This window comes from Bacillus rossius, chromosome 13 (genome assembly GCF_032445375.1).
Source record: "Bacillus rossius redtenbacheri isolate Brsri chromosome 13, Brsri_v3, whole genome shotgun sequence".
Classification (NCBI taxonomy): domain Eukaryota; kingdom Metazoa; phylum Arthropoda; class Insecta; order Phasmatodea; family Bacillidae; genus Bacillus; species Bacillus rossius.
In genome coordinates, this window is record NC_086340.1 from 18,084,261 (window position 1) to 18,103,510 (window position 19,250).

Here is a 19,250-nt window from a genome sequence, read left to right on the forward strand (position 1 = left end):
GTAATGAATAAATGGGTGTATTCGAAGGTTTCTTTTTTGTTTTTGTTTCTGACTTGGCAACAAACAACGCTACGTGACTAGTTTTTATGTATAAAAACGTTTTGAATTAGTTTTTTTTTTCGTTTTTTGTATCTCACCTTTAAACTAAAGAGATTTGTTTTACTGTCTCAATTTGCACTCATAAAGTAAATATAATTAGTGATCAAAGGGCTACAATTTCAGATAGACACTATGCTAGGGGGAGATGTGTGTTCCATCTGTAAGAAATGACTAAGCCACGAAATTATTTTTAGTGCCTTAACTATTTAATTTTTTTTTTCCTGGAGGTATTTTGTGATATTACAATTAGTTTTCTACCTCTTAATAGTTACGAAGGCGATGAAGTAAATGTGTACTTAAAAACTCCGTAATTTTTGATTGTACAAGAGGGTACGAACCATGGGGTTGTTAACGTTAAAAATATTGTTTTCAGAGACCTGAAAAATGAGCGCTTTCTTTTCGCGATAGGCTTAAAAAAAAAATGGTTTAACATATTGCTGCTTCAGTGATTAGACCACAGTTTGTCTGAAGGACTCTTGAGCAAATGAACAACCCTCAACGAAAGACGATTCTATTCACAAGCATCCCAGTTAACAGGTGTCACGAGTCAGTAGCCAAAGAGCTTGTCATTTCCCGAGTGCATAGAGGATCTTGGAGTCTATCCTGGAGGTCATTGGAACAGCGATTTTTTCCAGCCCCTACTTGTTTTGTATACCTACCATATAGTTAATTATTATATATATTTTTTAAAAAATCGGCTCTATTTTTCGCTGAGACCATAACAATATTTTTATAATGATAGTACTATTGCAGTTTTTATCATTCTGAAAAAAAAAATTATGCGATAACAAGGTCGCATCCTTGAGCAGGTTACACGTTGACTGGTGGATTGGCAATACTACTTTCATTCGTGTATTTTCAAGGAGATGTTTACTAAAATTATTTGAGTTTCCTCTGAAATGTTTTCCACGCACAGTGTTTTTCCAGCTGATAAATATGGTCGGTTAAAATTTAATTATCTCGATTATGTCAATTGTAAAAAAACATTAACTATTGGTGGCTGTCGTATGTCTGGTGCGTACGTAATGACCAGACATATTTTTGATCAATTGTTTGTGTTTGTTTTGTTCACGGGTGAAAAACTGCTTGGTCACATTACGTTGATTCCCCCCCCCCCTTCATTTCCTCGTTATCACTACTAGTTAAGGGCTATTTCCGTAAATTTAACTCTATACCTAGTTTGCATTTCTTGTTCTGTTACAAATATTTTCCACAGATTTTTCGTAAGTTTTATATAATGGGTGTAAAAAGGCGCGGAAGTGCTGGTATCGCTATCACTTGCGCGCCTTTTTACACCCATTGTAGAGCACCTAGCAAATATCCGTGACAGAACAACAAATGTTAAATTTATAGAAATAGCCCTTAACGGGTAATAACGACGAAAAAAAAAAAAATTCGACATGGCGTGTGCGACTCCACCTTAATGTTGCCGCCTGACTGGTAGCCAAACGGCGTGTAAGAACTTAAGGTGTTAACGCGCCATTTACAAACCGCTTATGTATGTGTATGTACCGTTCCGGGTCATTATTTTGTATTTACGTTCCACACGGTTAAACTTGCTGACTTTTTGATTGGCTCATCTTTCACAGAATGAAAAAAGAAAAATGTTTATAGCCCATACTTTTTGCATAATTACTTGGCAAATTTGTATTTTCAACGTTTTCATGCGTGTGGGCAAGGAGAATGAAATTAAATACAAAACTGGAACTTTTTATGTTTAAAGTCAATTTTACTGGCTGCTATGTAAATATGGTTTAATTTCTTTCAGAAAAAAATTTATTTAATATTACCTCGGTTTTTAAATTCATCAGAATATTTATGATTTTAAAATCTTGAATACAATTAAAATTACTTTCTGAAGGAATTTTAAACCATTCCATGCAGTTCCACCAGCATTGCCTTTAAACCCAAAAAGATTTCTGTTATTTATTCCATTTGGTTCTCATTATCCATACTGCACAAAAATGTTAATAATTCAACTTTAACATCTAATTACGCAATGCATAACGTATGCACTATATATATATATATATATATATATATATAACATATGTATTTCGGCCACTAAAACAGTCGCTAGTTAAACCACGATGAACGTAAAAATAAAAAAAATTGGTTGTCTGTAAAGTCGGTTCACGGACGATTTAATTTTATTTGCACTCATTAATTCAAATATGTTCATTAATTTAACGAAGAGATTATTTTCTATAACTTTTATACATGTTTGCTATTTAACTTCTTCCAATCTGTGTTATTCTGTTAAGGATAGGACGATGACAGGAAAAGTAGGAAACGAATGGGAATGTTTCAAGTTTAATGTGCCTCGAAAAAGTCAAATCGATGGTTGTTCCAATCGAGTGGAAGAGAGAGAGAGAGAGAGAGATGCGGCGCAAGCGTACAATGAGCGTAACGGGACAATGAGTCATCCTTTTTCGAGTGTGCAGCCGGCGTTCATCGATTTATTAGACGTTGTCACGTCAATAAAATCCTGGAACGGGATATACTCCCTTAAGATGTATTTAACATGTCTGATTAGGAATACGAATAGCACTTGCCTATATACAAGTTTCGTTTCATGGATCTCGTCTTTAACGTGAAGAAGGCTAAAAATGGGTGTTTTCACGGACCTTTTTTTAAGGGTGAAAAATTCTACAAGTGGTATGGGGAAACGCAGGAAGCCTTTTATCTCCAATATTAAACTGTATAAAAATTACGCGGGCACCCTTTTAAGTCCCACAGAGGAGTGTTATCGACGCGAACGACTTGCGTACGCCAGTTCGGTGCCTTGGCGCGTAGAGGCGAAGATGCGTGTGCCGCGAGGGCCAGTGTCGCCCTTAAAGGGGTGCCTTCCATTTCAGGTCAAGATTTTATATTTACACTAATTATAGATAAACTTGTAGACTTTTTCAATTGTTTAACTTCCACGGAATGAAAAATATATACATCGCATACGTTTGGCATAATTAGCTGCCAAAGTTACATTTTTAACATTTTTGGGTTGTACAAATAAGGAGAATTTAATTTATTGCAGAACTGAAACTTTTTAGGTTTAACTACAATGCCACTGGCTACTTCAAGAAATGGTTTGAATTTCTTTCAGAAAATATTAATTAATTTTACTTAGCATTTCAAAATTCTCAAATTTTTTACGATTTTGACAGCCAAGAAACATGAAATGAGGTTTTGTGATAGAAATGCAAACAGTATCATGAAGTAGCTAGGCATTACAGTTAAACCTAAAAAGTTTCAGTTCTGCAATAAATTAAATTCTCCATATTTGTACAACCCAAAAACGTTAAAAATGCTACTTTGGCAGCTAATTATGCAAAAAGTATGGGCTGTATATAATTCTCATTTTGTGAAAGTTAAACAATTGAAAAAGTCTAAAAGTTGTTCAGTGATTAATGTAAATATAAAATCATGACCTGAAATGGGAGGCACCCCCTTAAGAGGCCACTCCAGTTTTTCAGGGGCAGTACGCAACCCGCGTTAACCTCATAAGATTCAATGATATTTTCATTTTGCTTATAACTAATTAACTAATATAGATTTTGAAATGATGCTTGCTTGATATGTAAGACAACGATAATCTTATGAAAGCCCCTTTCTTCAAAAACGTGCATAAATTATGGTTCAAACCTAGACAATAGACTTATGCATATTAGTAAAGATTAGTATAAAACCATAATTTATGCACGTTTTTGAATAAAGGGGCTTTGATAAGAGCATCGTTGTCTTACATATAAAGCAAGCATCATTTCGAAATCTGTATTAGTTGATTAGTTGTAAGCAAAATGAAAATAGCATTGTATCTTATGAGGTTAACGCGGGTTGCGTAGTGCCCCTGAAACACTGGAGTGGCCTCTTATAAGGGGCCAGGGGTTTCACAGCCTCTCGCCGGGGCTAAGGCAAACACTGGACACCGGAGGTGGACACGTGGGACGATTCGGGCGTACCGGTTTGCCCAGGGCCCCCGATGGTGGGGGTGGGGGAGGGGGGGGTTGAGGGAAAGATAGCAGAACCTGTTGCCGGTGATGTAGCGCATTCCTTCACCGGCGGGAGTACAGCTGCCCCGCCGCCTCCTAGTGAGGCCGGCCCACCCCTGACGATAATGAGGGAGGGGTTGAGAGGGGGAAACGTTTTTCCCCCTCCTCTCCTCTCACGGCTTGTTAGCGGCCGGACAACCCCGTCCGTCGACCATCGCGTTGGTTCGGGCGCCGTCTCGGAACAATGTGACGCAGCAATTCAGTCGTTACTAAGTAATACTCATCAAAAATATATATTTCTAAAATAATAATAAAACAAATTATAAAAAAATAATATTTATAGTTATTATTTTAGTTTTATCTTAAGCACTGCACGTCCATCCCTGAGTTGGGTGTTTGCATATTTCGTAACGAAATGCATAGTTTGTAAGTCATTTATCTTTTTTTTCTGTCTCAGTTTCTTAGTTTTTTAGGTGCTGACTGGCGGCGGAGTGAGTGGTCAGTGTAACCACTCACCACCAGGGGCGCTTGCGTCCCTGGTCACTAAATCCAGTACTGGACAATTAGCAAAGCGGACCACGAGTCCAAGTGCCCAACCCCCGCATGGTAGACTCTTTTCTACTCTGTCCAACACTTCATCCAGACCATCCTCTGTCTCCTGTAAATTCCTACACGTAATGCATGCCAATTTGCATCCCGCATGAATGTGCCCAGGGTTTTCCCTGTGTCTATGCAGGTTTTATCTGGGCCCAACTTATCTCCAGTTATAGTCTAGATTCAAGAGTGAGGGGAGTTAGTCATGGCGCCAATCGCTGCCATGGCTGGCCAATCCCCTCCTAGCACATGATGCATGCGACCCTCTCCCTGCATGGCTAATCCCAGCATGACTAGGCGTATAGGCTTCGGCCTGAGACGCACCCAGGTTCCTCCCCTAACCCGGACCCCTCCAAAATACGCTTAGTTTTAGTTGGGTTAGAAAAAAAATCAATCGAACAATGTGACGCAGCAATTCAGTCGTTATTTCAACTGCTGTGTGCATTGCGTTTTTAAAATAAAGAATGTGACCGCTTTTTCACGTGTAACATCTCAGCTCTCGGTATTACGGCGTTTTTGGTGGGAGTGATTTCGCGAATGGACCGGAACTCGATTGGGACGGAAACGTGTTAACCCGCGGTGCCGCCGTCTGTGGAGAATGGCGCGAGCCAAAGTTTCACAAAAAAACCACAGCGAAACTCTGTAGTGTTAACTGTGTATGAAATTTTGAACAAGGCGGGCAGTATTTTAATAGAAATTCTTCGTCGAAAATCAAGGTCCCCGTGCCGTTTCATTATACAGTTTAAAAATAAACGGTCTGCAAATCTAATGGTTCGATAGGCGACGCGGATACTCCGGCAGCAAAGTCTAGCGGCGGGTACGGAAACTGCGCGCGATTCGCGTCGAGAAATTTATTTTGTGTAATTTGCGTATATTTATCACGCTTGGCATTATTTTAAAGAATTCTGCTTTAAATTTCGTGTCCGAGTTTCGTAATATTTGCGGGGCGACTGAATTTTTGCCCATTGGAAGGGCAGCCCTTCAGGATTTTTCTGACATTGGTTTATTTGTACAGAGACTGGAAGGGCAGCCCATCCAATTTCTGAAAACACGCTCCTTTAAGAGTTTAAATAATCGTGAAAACTTGCCCCTTGGATGGGCAGCCCATCAGGATTTTTCTAACAGTAGTGTTTTTGAAAGGTTGTCTGAATTGTTGCCCCTTGGAAGGGCAGCCCATCAGGATTTTTCTGGCAGTGGTGTTTTTGAAAGGTTGTCTGAATTGTTGCCCCTTGGAAGGGCAGCCCATCAGGATTTTTCTGACAGTGGTGTTTTTGAAAGCTTGTCTGAATTGTTGCCCCTTGGATGGGCAGCCCTTCAGGATTTTTCTGACAGTGGTTAGTTTGTAAAGTGATCTAACCTAACCTAAACTAACCACTGTCAGAAAAATCCTGAAGGGCCCATCCAAGGGGCAACAATTCAGACAACCTTTCAAAAACACCACTGTCAGAAAAATCCTGATGGGCTGCACATCCAAGAGGCAACAATTCAGCTCCCCCATATTTACAACATGAAAATACATGAATTTGCTCGTTACCGAGATTAAATGTCACACATTCTCTGGCGTGTACTGGAAGAATAGCTCACATTTTTTTTTCTCCTCTCGTGCATAGAGTTGAGCGGCACGAAAGAGAACACTCTCCTCGAGTTTGATGCGGTCTGCCGAAGTAAGGCGCGAATCGAGAACGTGGTTTTTAAGGTTTGGTCAAAGACCCTGAAGCAATCAAATCATAAGTATTTCACTAACTCCAACACGGTATTATACATAACTGTTGAACTTCATGTTATTCAATCCGACTAGCAATCGTACATTGCGATATAGCCTACATTCGCGATAGCACGCAAACACGTTTTTGACAATAGCATTCGCATACAACACAGCGGTAAAAAAAAAATTCCCAATTTTTATTTTCAAAAATTTGCATTTTGTCAGATATTATATGAAGCAGATGATTAGATTGAAGCATTTGATTTCGCCGTTAATTTTAAACTGTTAGGAATTATCAACTACAATGATTTATCTCGCAAATAAACACCACGTTTAAATTAGTTTCACTTGTTATCTTCGAAATGCACACATCAAAACAATCGCTACGTACTCTTTGCCGCAGACGTAGTATTTATCTGTGAGGTAAGCTATTGTATGCAGATCAGTGAAAGGCTGATGGTTGCTGAAAATTCTTGTGACGCATTGGCATTGGCCGGAACTAATTGGAAAATTCGTGCTATTCACTGATGAAATAGTTACATTAATTTAAAGAAACAAACATTATGAAAACACTTTTTATGGTGCAGCAGTTGCGACAAATTCGAGTTTTAAATTGTAACGTAAGCCGTCAACGCAAAAATGGCAGACGCATGTATATGGCTTGTAAGGTATTCAAAACCCTCCTCGAAATCTCTTGTTTCGAAGTTGCCTTTGGGAGACTCGTCCACGGGTTTCGTTTGTCCAGGGAAAAAAAAAAAAAGAGTGAATGGGTGGGGGGATAGGGAACAAACCACGTCGCCCATTCTACAAGAACTTTGTGTTTCAAATGAATTACGTCGTTAAATTGTATATCCTTGGCCGTGTGACCATTCGGAGACGTTAATTTTTATTTTATATTTTATGCTGGCTATGAAAAGTTTGGGGGAAAAGTACTTCTTCGCCCGTGAGTTCTTTGTTACTAGTGCTAGTTGCGGGGGGAATTGAGAAGCGAGGAAGATCGTAGTAAAAAAAGGAAAACAAAAAAAGGGCGGAGACAAAAGGTAGGCGTCTCTGAATACACTCGGGTCTCCCGTCGTGTGGCTAGCTGCGAGGAAGAAGCACTCGAGAACGGGTTCTCGGTCCAGGGTTTGTGGCGGGGAGGCGGTTATTGGCGTCTCTTGTCACGCTGCCTGCTGCGGGCCCCGCCTCCATGCTTATTTACATAAACAATATCTGCCTCGCTCCCCCTCCCCCCCCCCCCACGCCTTTCTCTGCCCACGCTAAGGCTTGTTCACGGTCGCTTGTATACGCAACAACCAAGAACCAAGGGGGTGTGCCGACATTCGGAAGAAAAAAAATAATCGACTACGAACAGGGGCGCAACAACTAAATTTCCAAAAAAAAAAAAGAGGGGCAATATACCTTTTTATAAATAATCATATTTCCCCCCTATTGAAGCGGTGGGTGGGGGGGGGGGGGTCCTCACCCGGGAAAATTTGTATTTCAAGGTGGAAAATGGTGCTATTTAAGCAGTTTTATTATCTAAAAATTGATTACACAGCACTTTCTTGGCCTCCGTTTGCCCCCACTTCAAGGTTTAAGAGGGGGGGGGGGGGCAAATACCGTTGCCCCCCCCCCCCCTTGTGTTGCGCCCCTGAACGAAGTAAATAATTTGACATTCATATCTTTACATTTAATTTAATTTTTTGATGTGTTAACATCTTAGCTCACCGGTTTTCGGCAGTGTTGGTGGGAGTTAATTTCGTGAATGTGTGTAACCGCGGTGCTGCCATCTGCGGCGGGTGGCGCGAACAAAAGTTAACAAAGCCAAAGGGAAAACTTTACGGTATCAACTGTTTATTGAATTTCAACAAGATGTGCAGTACTTTAGCGAAATTCCTTGACGAAATTATTCAGGTCCAAAGCCGGTTACTCAATTCCTTTCGCTTTTATCGGAGCCGTTTGAAAACACAATTCTCGTATGTATCACGTACGCAGGGCCGCTGAGAGAATTTGTGGGCCCCTGGGCAGCTGGGGTAGTAGGCCCCCTTCCTTTTTTTGTTTTGCATACCACTACTACGTAGGCCTATACCATAAATATATATGGTATCGTAAAATTTCATCTTTCATTTGAACATACATAATGATTTCCTAGTTACGCAAAAAAAAAAAAAAGAGCATTAGCATGTATTATCTCAGTGCACTTTTACATTGTTAATCCCATCAAAATACAAATAATAATTAATTTTGATGTATATATAACTAAAAAAACAAAAAAAATATTAAATGGTAATCAGAAATTGCATTATTATATGAGTGTTTAAAATACACAAGTATAATAATTTATTCTGAATGTAAATATTATTAAAATAATGTAAAGTAATAATCAATTTTATTACTTCGAAAACATCAAACACACTGAACCACGTTCATTACATTGAAACATTTGTAATACATATTAATTATTTATAACGTTCCAGGGACATCGGAACGTTTTCATTAGTTGAGGGGGGGGGGGGGGCGAAGAGATGTATCACACTTACCTCAGTCATAGAGCGGGGGGTCCGGGGGCCCTCCTCCGGAAAATTTTGGAATTTTAGAAGCAAAATTGTGCTATTTAATGAGTTTCCGAACCAAAATATTAAATATACCATTCCAAGAACTTGATGACGTAGTATGTATTAAATACTACTCTGACAGTAGATGTAGTACAATTTAAATAAAATACCATCTAGGAATTTGCAATCATTTTACAGTATACTGACAATCATAAATTTGATTTTCTAATCAATGTGATCACCAATGCAACGTTTGTAACTACTGGTTGAGAAAAATACTACTAGGACCAAACATTTATTCTGGGAAAAGGAGGGGGGCGAATGCTACTCTCGCCCCCCCCCCCCATGCATAACAGCACGGGAGCGACTCGCCCCTGCTGCCCCCCCCCCCCCCCCCCGTTTCGACGTACCTGTAACGTTCCCATTTCTGCTACTACGCAAGTATTTTGGTGTGAACTGAATGTTACAAGTACCTACTGCTCGGTTAGGTTATTGGTTATCGACTGTAGTTTTAGGAACACACAAAACAATTATATATATATATAGTACAAGATGTTTTAATAGCACAGGGGGAAAATGTTTTTCCAGCCATTTATTTTCCACTTCCCAGCCGGGCGCCCGGGCCCCTAAGGCTACCGGGCCCCTGGGCATGTGCCCCTTTTGCCCCCCCCCCCTCTCGGCGGCCCTGCACGCACGCTAAACATCTCTCGCGAGTACTGGAAAATTAGATCCTTTATATATATATATATATATATATATATATATATATATATATATACCGATTGTTGCCCCGATGACTCGTTTACATAATTTTTTTAATGATTAGAGTGTAACATGTATGAAGTCAAGAAGACTTATTGATAAATTTTGATTTGTTTTGTGTAACATAGTACGTATATAGATATTTTTTCTTGGACTTGTGGGAAGAGTGAAAAAAAACATTTGACTGTATATTTAATTTCGATTAGAATAAACTTCCATATTTTATGTTTGTTAATATATAAGATTCGAATTTAAAAAAAAAAAAGGTTTCTCATTGTAAGAACCTCAGCATAGACTAATGTTGGAATCACAAAAGCGCGACGCCAATAAAAATAAATTTCTTACCAATCACGTTCCGTTACATTTGTGACGTCGAGTAAATTTATCTGTAAAATTAGAACTTAACATATTTATCAGAAAACGTGTCGTTAAAAAATAACTGTAAACCATGTTGACTGTCGTATGTTTTGTGTGTATTTAACTGCCGGCAACATTTGTAATAATTGTTAATTTCTGTTAAATTAATAAATTCCCAGGTAAGAATTCGAACCCAGTATTACTGCGAACACTATTTTTCTAGTGATACAGTTGTTTTGATATAAATGTACACATCTACAAATATCTGTAATATTACATGAATATTTCTCTCTCCACTTATATAAAAATTTTTTTTATCGTGCATTACGTTCTTTACAAATCCCTGTTGACGGAAAAGCAGAGCTAGGACACAAAGTCCCATGGACTTAATTTCTCTCTCTCTCCCCCCCCCCCCCCCCCCCATTTTCCTCTTCACTGTGAAGGCAACAGTAACTATGAGACGAGGATGGTAAACGTAATTTTAACGCCAAAACGATTTTACAGCAAAAAGTTTTGAATATTATAAAGTTATCCGCTTGTCGCATGCACATAGGCCTACATTGCAAAACCCCTGCGACGCAGTTTCCGTGTTTCGTCTCTGCGAATCACACAGATGTGCGCCCGTGGCAGAACCATTATTTATTTTGGAAACAGCAAAAAATTAAAAATGCGTGATCACTTGCACTCTTACTATATATATAAAAAAAAAACTAGGTTGGCTTAAACTTCACCAGAAAGATCACTAGACGCTCTACTTTAAGCAACATAAAATACTTAACAATATACTCACTCCTGTGTATTTATCCTGGCGATTTACGTCTTTAAGGGGCCCGCCTCGTCAGGGGTGTATGTGTGTTAGTGAGGCGGGATGATAAGCGCGACGCTCGCTGGTGCTTCCAGCGCGGTATAGCCTCTAAGCGCAAGTCTCTGAACTGGCGCGCATTCGTCTCGTCGTCACAGGATAACTGTGAAATTTGAGCGGTGACCGTAACATTATATGGCGGAGAAATGAAGATACAGGTGTTATGCAAGCCCCTTAAGTGCTTTCAAGAATCTGTACTGATTGTTTTATGCCTAAAAATTACTCTGAAAACACGCGTTTTAGGCATTTTAACGCTTCTAAAAATACAGTTTAAAAACTTAATCCGAAATTAAAAGTACTTTTCGGTCCTCATCGAACTCTTAAATGCTATTCGTAAATAGGCCCCACTCGGATATCTTGAGTAGTTTTGAAATCGCGTTGTTTTTCCTGAAGCTCTGCACACCGTATGTGTGCCCAGGTAGGCGGGCCCCTTAAGACCGCGCAACAGCCAAGGGACCTCGATCAAAATCAGTTCGTGGTAAAACAATGGCAAAATTCTCACAGTGACTGCATCTCGCCTGTGGAACAGGTAGACACCCACGGTCTACCAAAACATTTAAAACAATCTTAGTAAAAAATCATTGGCTCTCTAAATTCACAGACACGTAACCAAACGGATACTGTGTGTGACAGGTTCATAATAAGAATTTTAATTATAGCTTTATATTAAATATAATAATTTATACGATACAGTTTATTACTTTAATTTGATGTTATTTGGTAGATGATTCGTCAGTATTTAATTGCCGTAATTTGTTACAATATAATGTCATGCTCGATTCCTAGATGTTACGTTGTAGGTATGTGTATCGTGGTTCAGTGTAAATGGTGTGCAGCCTTTAACTGTGCCGAACAAAAGTATAAATTAATAAATACACGTGTTAAAGCATTCCTGTTTCCCCCCCCCCCCCCCACATCGCAGCGTGAACCCACCTTCGCTCCCTTCTCTCCGGGCCAATTAGACGCAGGTAAATGAAAACGTGTGCGCCTGGAATGGGTCTGGCTGTTGCAGCCAGCGGCGGACGCGCATGACAAATAATACCCGATAAGGGATGGGGTTGTGGGGTGGGGGGGGGGGGTGTTTTATGTGCGTGGCGGGTGGAACACACACCACGAGGATTGCTGGCGGGAAAGGGGTGGGGTGGGGGTTACCTCCCGAGGATGATCGAGTCGGACAAGCTATGTTTCTGACAGCATGGCATTAAGAATGTAGCCTGTTAACTCGTTCCCGAAGGCCGTCTCGTCTCTCGGAGTGCGCATGCGCGGGATCTCTCCCCCCCCCTTTTTCCCCCCTTCCACCTTGTCCCTTCCCTCCACGATGTACACATGCGCAAGGACTGGCAAAATCTGCGGATTGCATGACCTCCAGGATATCATCTACAGCTCCTTGTAGGGGACGCACCACAACGTCGAACGTACAATAACGCCGAATGCCAAATTGACTACAACGCCGACAGCTAGAAAACTGCTGTGTACCACAACGCCGAAATACATTAACGCCGAAAAAAATGTCATTGCAGGACTGCCACAAAGGTTAGGTTAGGTAAGGTTAGCACACAAATTCATTCAGTTTTTCATTTTGCTCCTGTGCCCCCCTCCCTCCCCGCAGCAACATTTTTCGGCGTTACTGTATTTCGGCGTTGTGGTACACAGCAGTTTTCTAGCTGTCGGCGTTGCGGCCAATTTGGCTTTCGGCTTTATGGTATTCGGCGTTATTGTACGTTCGGCGTTGTGGTAACGACCCCTCCTTGTATTCTTGGGTGAATATTGGCTGGCCTGCGAGACGTGTGAAATGGGGAGCGCGTGATTGGCTATTTCTTTGGTTGAGGGTTTCTCATTGGCCACCAGGATAAACCTGAGAGCCCAACAGCAGAAAGCAGCAAAAAAAATGTATGCACGTTTGAATTCCAACCTATCCATAAACGAATCCGCGAATTTCTCCGGTCTCTACATTAAGAGACCAGAAAAATTTCACGACTTCACTTGACGGTAGGTTAGAATTGAAAAACTCAGTTCACCTTCATGCTGCTTCAGTGATTGGACCACAGTTTATCTGAAGGACTCTGTGCCAATGAGAAACCCCCGAGCGAAATAAGCATCGGATCACAAGCCTGCTAGTTGTCGGGTGTTACGGGTCAGTAGCCAATGAGCTTGTGTAATTTGCACGAGTACATAGAAGGATCGTGGAATCTATCCTAGAGGTCATTGAAACAGCATATTTTTTCCAGTTCCTACGCATAAAACCCTGCGGACTTCAGCGTGTGGCGATACTCTGAGGCCGTGTTACATTTAGAGCCACGATTACTTCCCGAACTCATTTCACTCCAGGATAGACCTAACTTGCCGATACAAAGGTATTCAGACTTTTTTTTTTTTTAATTTTTTTAACAAAGTCTCATCTTGTATTACAGTCATCAAACGTGAGACAGATGTAGGATGTGCTTCAAGTCTACTCTTTCCACCCAATGAATCCGCGGAATAATTGTGACTAGTTGTGTAATTGGTTAGTTTGCAATTTTTTTTAATTTCATAGGTTTCGGATAGGGTGGATTCATCATTCACTTGTTCAGAACTCACAAGATCACTCAATGCGATTTATATTAAAGTGTTGAAAATAATTTTTTATGGCTTTTCAGACTTAAAAACTCTTGCAATTGTGTTGAATCGTCTCTAAAAATTCAACACACACACACGCAATCTCAGTACTGATGGTTTTGGTTGAAGTAATTATATAAAAAAAGGTCCTTTAAGACGTTAATTTTGCTCGCCGAATTTGAATTCTGAGTGCTATTTGGTAAAAGCATTGATGTGTGTGGTGTTTATAGACGTATTTATATAACCCGTCTCCCATTAACCAACAAGGCTAAAAGCAGGGACCTTAATAAGTAAAAAAAAAAAAAAAAAATCAAACGGTGAGAACTGTAACCTTATTGGCGCAAAACACAGAATGTGTTTATTTGCACGCATTGAGCACGCGTACGTTACGTTTAAATTAAAACATGTTGGCACTTTATTTGTATCTGTGATTGCCTTTCAAGTTTCATTGAAACAAGTTGAGCAACGTAATAAAGATGATTTATTTTTTCGAGTGAAACATATACAGGCCTACTTACGTGGACGTTTAATATTCCAACTTGAGTGAGTTTTAAGCAATTACCGACATGGCGTCGGACACGTGTCTAGCTATAATTACGTATCATGTTCTTCATTGCTTACGGAGAGAAATAAATTGATACGTTATGAACCTATGTATCGAGCGAAAATTGATTATTCTTTAAAAAAAAAAAAAAAAGAAACTACATACACCATTTATTTTTGTAAAACTAATTTTCAAGGAACTGCGTTGATTCTCGTTTCGCAAATCACGAACAAAAAAAGTGAATTTAAAAAAAAGTTGCCCAACCTGATATCGTAGCTGCAAGGAAAAGCTGTGAATTACAATTTTTTTTTTAAGTATCTGGAGGAAATTGCAGTAAAGCATATCAATTAGCGACATGGAGATTGCGATTTTTTTTTCAGACACCACATAGCACTTGTGATGTTGCAGCGGCGAGGCACTAGACTCGTTATGACTAAGGTTTCAGGATCTATTTTCTGTTCGGCCATTACTGATCTCGGTTCTCCTTTGTTTATCGAAATCACCCCTGTGAGATGAGACGTTTCCTTACAACAGGTCATTATCAGGACCATGTAATTTTTTTTTTTTTTTTTTTTTTTTTGCGAAAAGATTCTCAGACCAGCCGTGTGTTAAAACACTCGACTTTTCTCTCGCGTCGTGGCTGGCTGGGATTATTTCAGGCACATGTTTGCTGTCAAGAACACCAATCACAGCCACCCAGTGCGGAAGTGAACGCTTCCTGAATGGCCCGGCCAAATAGGGCCTTCTCTTGCAGACGGCACCAATTACAAAGGAATAATCGCTAGCGCAGGCTTCAACTATTGCAATCTAATGAGTGATCCAGAATTTTTTTTTTAAATTCATGCCCCTAGCCATTACCTATTTTTTTTTCTCCACAATTTCACTGACTTTTATGGATTTTGTTGGTCGCACTGAAAATACGATTTTGGGGTTACCGAGAAAAATGTGAATATAAAACTTATTGCTTATTGTTAACATAACAAATTTTGTCGTCCGAAGAAACTTGCAACTTGGCGACGACGACAGCACGGACAAAAAATGTCCAACCTCTAAACTTCAGACAGTTTGTAATGGAATTCTTGTGTAGTCTGATATCTAGAGGTCGAACATTCTTTTTTTGTCCGTGCTGTCGTCGTCGTGTTGTCCATGATACTTTTTTGGTTCCGTTCAGCCCGACATCAGCTGATTCGGTCTTGTTTTCCGTGAATATTTATCCTCATATTTATTTTCGGAATTTTCCCAATGACAAAAACAGCATTAAATCAATCATAACTCCGCATTGCTAGGGACCGGAAAAATTTGCTACGATGAACTCCACAGCTCTATGTATACTCGGTCAAATGCCACCCTCTCATTGGCTGCTGTCGTGTGAGACGTCCCAACGTAGTAGAAGCCTGTGATCCGTTACGGATTTGGTTGAGTGTTTCTCATTGGCCCAGAGTCCTGAAGATGAGTTGTGAGCCAATAATGGCAGAAGCAGCATTTGGTGTATAACTGTTTGAATTTTTAGCATATCGCGAATTGAATCCGCGAATTTTTTCAGGTCTCTACGCATTGCACGAATCATTAGAGTCCCGGAAATTTCGCGGATTCCTCTGGCCTCAAGGATAGAATTCAAAGTTATAGGTGTGCTCGACCCATGTTTACTTTCCCATTGGTTGATTTCTCAGGGAGAACATTTTTATTCTTAGTTATTTGGTACTGCCTGATTCGCTTACTTCTCTCCTAGCTGGACATCGTTGGCTCACGGTCGTAGAGGGGCGTGTCCAGATAACTGCGGTCCAATCATGAACACTGTGCGACAGTGTGGAGGTTTGCATTCTAGCTTGCGACTAAATGAATGCGAGAAAATTCCGTGGCTCTACGAATCACTTAAAGAACGTAGGTGGTTTGCCCGAGTGTCTTGGAGAGCGCCGCCCCCGGGGAAGGCCTGCGGTGGGTGATGTGTTGTGTGGTGTGCGCGCAGCCGTGATCCAGATCTCCGCAGCAGCTGGCTGCAGCCACGCAGAGGCCCTGCTGCAGAAGCAGCAGCAGAACTCGCGCGCGGTCATCGTGCCCGCCTCGGAGAGGGAGCGCCCCGTGACGCCCGCCTCATCACCGGCGGGCTCCGGCTCGGGCGGCGCCGTGTCCGGCTGCGGCGGCCACTGCGAGGCCTTCGACAACTTCTGCTACTACTGCCTGCAGGTCGGTCCTCCTCCTCTCTGTCTGCCTCTGTCTGCCCCTCTGTCTGCCTGCCTCTCTGCCCCCCTCTGCCTCTCTCTGCCTTCTCTGCCTCTCTCTGCCCCTCTCTGCCTCTCTCTCTCTGCCCGTCTCTGCCTCTCTCTGCCTCTCTCTGCTTCTCTCTGCCTCTCTGCCTCTCTCTGCCTCTCTCTGCCTCTCTCTGCCTCTCTCTGCCTCTCTCTGCCTCACTCTGCCTCACTCTGCCTCACTCTGCCTCCCTCTGCCTCTCTCTGCCTCTCTCTGCCTCCCTCTGCCTCCCTCTGCCTCCCTCTGCCTCCCTCTGCCTCTCTCTGCCTCTCTCTGCCTCTCTCTGCCTCTCTCTGCCTCCCTCTGCCTCCCTCTGCCTCCCTCTGCCTCTCTCTGCCTCTCTCTGCCTCTCTCTGCCTCTCTCTGCCTCTCTCTGCCTCTCTCTGCCTCCCTCTGCCTCACTCTGCCTCCCTCTGCCTCTCTCTGCCTCTCTCTGCCTCTCTCTGCCTCTCTCTGCCTCCCTCTGCCTCCCTCTGCCTCTCTCTGCCTCTCTCTGCCTCCCTCTGCCTCCCTCTGCCTCTCTCTGCCTCTCTCTGCCTCTCTCTGCCTCTCTCTGCCTCTCTCTGCCTCTCTCTGCCTCTCTCTGCCTCTCTCTGCCTCTCTCTGCCTCCCTCTGCCTCCCTCTGCCTCCCTCTGCCTCTCTCTGCCTCCCTCTGCCTCCCTCTGCCTCTCTCTGCCTCTCTCTGCCTCTCTCTGCCTCTCTCTGCCTCTCTCTGCCTCTCTCTGCCTCCCTCTGCCTCCCTCTGCCTCCCTCTGCCTCTCTCTGCCTCTCTCTGCCTCCCTCTGCCTCCCTCTGCCTCCCTCTGCCTCTCTCTGCCTCTCTCTGCCTCTCTCTGCCTCCCTCTGCCTTCTCTGCCTCTCTCTGCCTCTCTCTGCCTCTCTCTCTCTGCCCGTCTCTGCCTCTCTCTGCCTCTCTCTGCCCCTCTCTGCTTCTCTCTGCTTCTCTCTGCCTCTCTCTGCCTCCCTCTGCCTCCCTCTGCCTCACTCTGCCTCCCTCTGCCTCTCTCTGCCTCTCTCTGCCTCTCTCTGCCTCTCTCTGCCTCTCTCTGCCTCTCTCTGCCTCCCTCTGCCTCCCTCTGCCTCCCTCTGCCTCTCTCTGCCTCTCTCTGCCTCCCTCTGCCTCTTGGCCTCGCCCCATCAATTTACTTCTATTACGAACTGTACCAAGACTCCTAAAACTTTAAATTTGTAGAATGTAATCGCCAAAACCCAGGTTACTGGGGGAAGTTTTGAGGGAAAGGAGTCGTTGTGTTGTCAGGTTGGTAAATGGAAAAAAGGATGTGGTTTTTGTTTTTGGTATTTATTTTGGAAGGAAAAAATATAGAGGAGCGTGTAAGGGGGTGAAGGATATAAGATGGAAGTAGTATGTATTTTGTGGAAGGAAATGTGAAAGAAAATAAAGGTGATATATTTTGAGAAACTGTTGTAGTTATTTGAAATATCAAAAATTAAGATTCCCCCCCCCCCCCCCCCCCGTAAGCTGATTTTGATGAAATAAAAGCCTGTGTGCTTCCCCAAGCTACACTAGAGTTACCTGTGAAAACACCCTGATGTTTCCCCCGAGCTACGCTCAAAGTTGACCTGTGAAAAAAAACCGTGATGATTCGTTTAGTATGTAGTTTTTGAAGATTAGCGTGTTAAAACAGGCAAACCAGACGGACGAAATTCTTTAAAAAAAAAAAAAAAAAATCATTATTGTATTCTTTTACACTCCTTACATCACCCGCGATCAGTTTAGATCTTTTCAGTTGAGCCTACAATTTTGTCATGGTACAGAAACCACAGGTATAGACTAGTGTTTGAAATAAATTAAAATCCACCGTTGTTAAGAGGATGTTGGAAACAAGAGTGCGGTGGCGTGCCCCCGGCAGATGGTGTTCGTGGCGGGCATCCTGACCGGCGTATCGCTCACCATAGCGGGCAGCGTGCTGCGCAGCCAGCGGCGCGGCGGTGACCTCATGGTGCTGGTGTACATCGGCTTCATGGTGGCCATGGTGTGCGGCCTGCTGCTGTCCGTGCAGGTAGGCCCTTTTCTACGTGCCGACGCAGTGAGCGACGAGGACAGCTCCGGTTCACCAGCCTGGGACAGTTGGGAGAGGTTGGGCAGGCTGGGTGGTGGTTTGAGGGGTCCCAGTGTGAGGCGGGAGACCGGGGTAGGCGCCCAGGAGTGATGACAACTCCGGAGGGCTGAGGGAGCATCCCGACTTGCTGGTGAGCTGAGTGGTGGTAGGGGGCCGGAGGTGGTGCACAAGCTGGGATGGGTAGTCCCAGCCTCTGTGTATAGCTAACACTTCTAACGCCCCTCCTGGTTGCGTATGCGGCGTGATCCGCATCCATGCCCATGGGGGCCCCAGCCTGGACATCCTTACAGGATAAGAAGGCTGGGTTATCAATAAGGAGGAGAGATCCTCATAACATGTCCGTGCAGGTATAGCGTCCGTCATCGCGTGATCGTGCTGGTCTTGCCGCCGTGCGAGTACATGCACCAGGGTGTTTCATGCCTGGAAAACTAGTATGGAAATACGCGTTTTAGGCACTTTCTAAAATTACCGTTTAAAAAAAAATTACGGAATGCTTAAATTTATTTTCGTAGACAAGACACAGACTCGGATATCTCGAGCAGGTTTTCAAAAACCCGTGGTTTTTTCTGAAGACGAAAATAATCCGGCTTAACAAAATGCTAAAAAAAAAAGTTTACTCCCGTTTGCTTCAAAGAAATCATTGTAATATTGTTCAGTTGAGCGTTACTCCGTTGCTTTTTTTTTTGTTAAATCTTAAGATGATTTCTCTAATATTCGCATTAAAACCAATATTGTTGAGCTCCGACTCCAGAGAGGCGCTGTGTATCGCTTTGCGAAGCACTTCAAGTCGTTGATGCTTATTTTAATTTTCCCCGGATGGTCGTGCAGCTGAGGTTTTTGTCGATTGAGTTCCGACAGACTCTTGTGTGTTGTTTCCGCGC

General features: G+C 42.6%; 1 protein-coding gene across 1 annotated transcript in view; it reads left to right on the forward strand.

Moving 5' to 3' along the window:
- Window positions 1-19,250, forward strand: part of LOC134538297 (uncharacterized) — a 146,253-nt gene that overhangs the window by 103,085 nt on the left and 23,918 nt on the right. Inside the window, exons 5-6 of the mRNA XM_063379484.1 lie at window positions 16,008-16,225; window positions 18,160-18,309. Of these exons, the coding sequence (XP_063235554.1) occupies window positions 16,008-16,225; window positions 18,160-18,309 (368 nt within the window). The remainder of the gene's footprint in view (window positions 1-16,007; window positions 16,226-18,159; window positions 18,310-19,250) is intronic.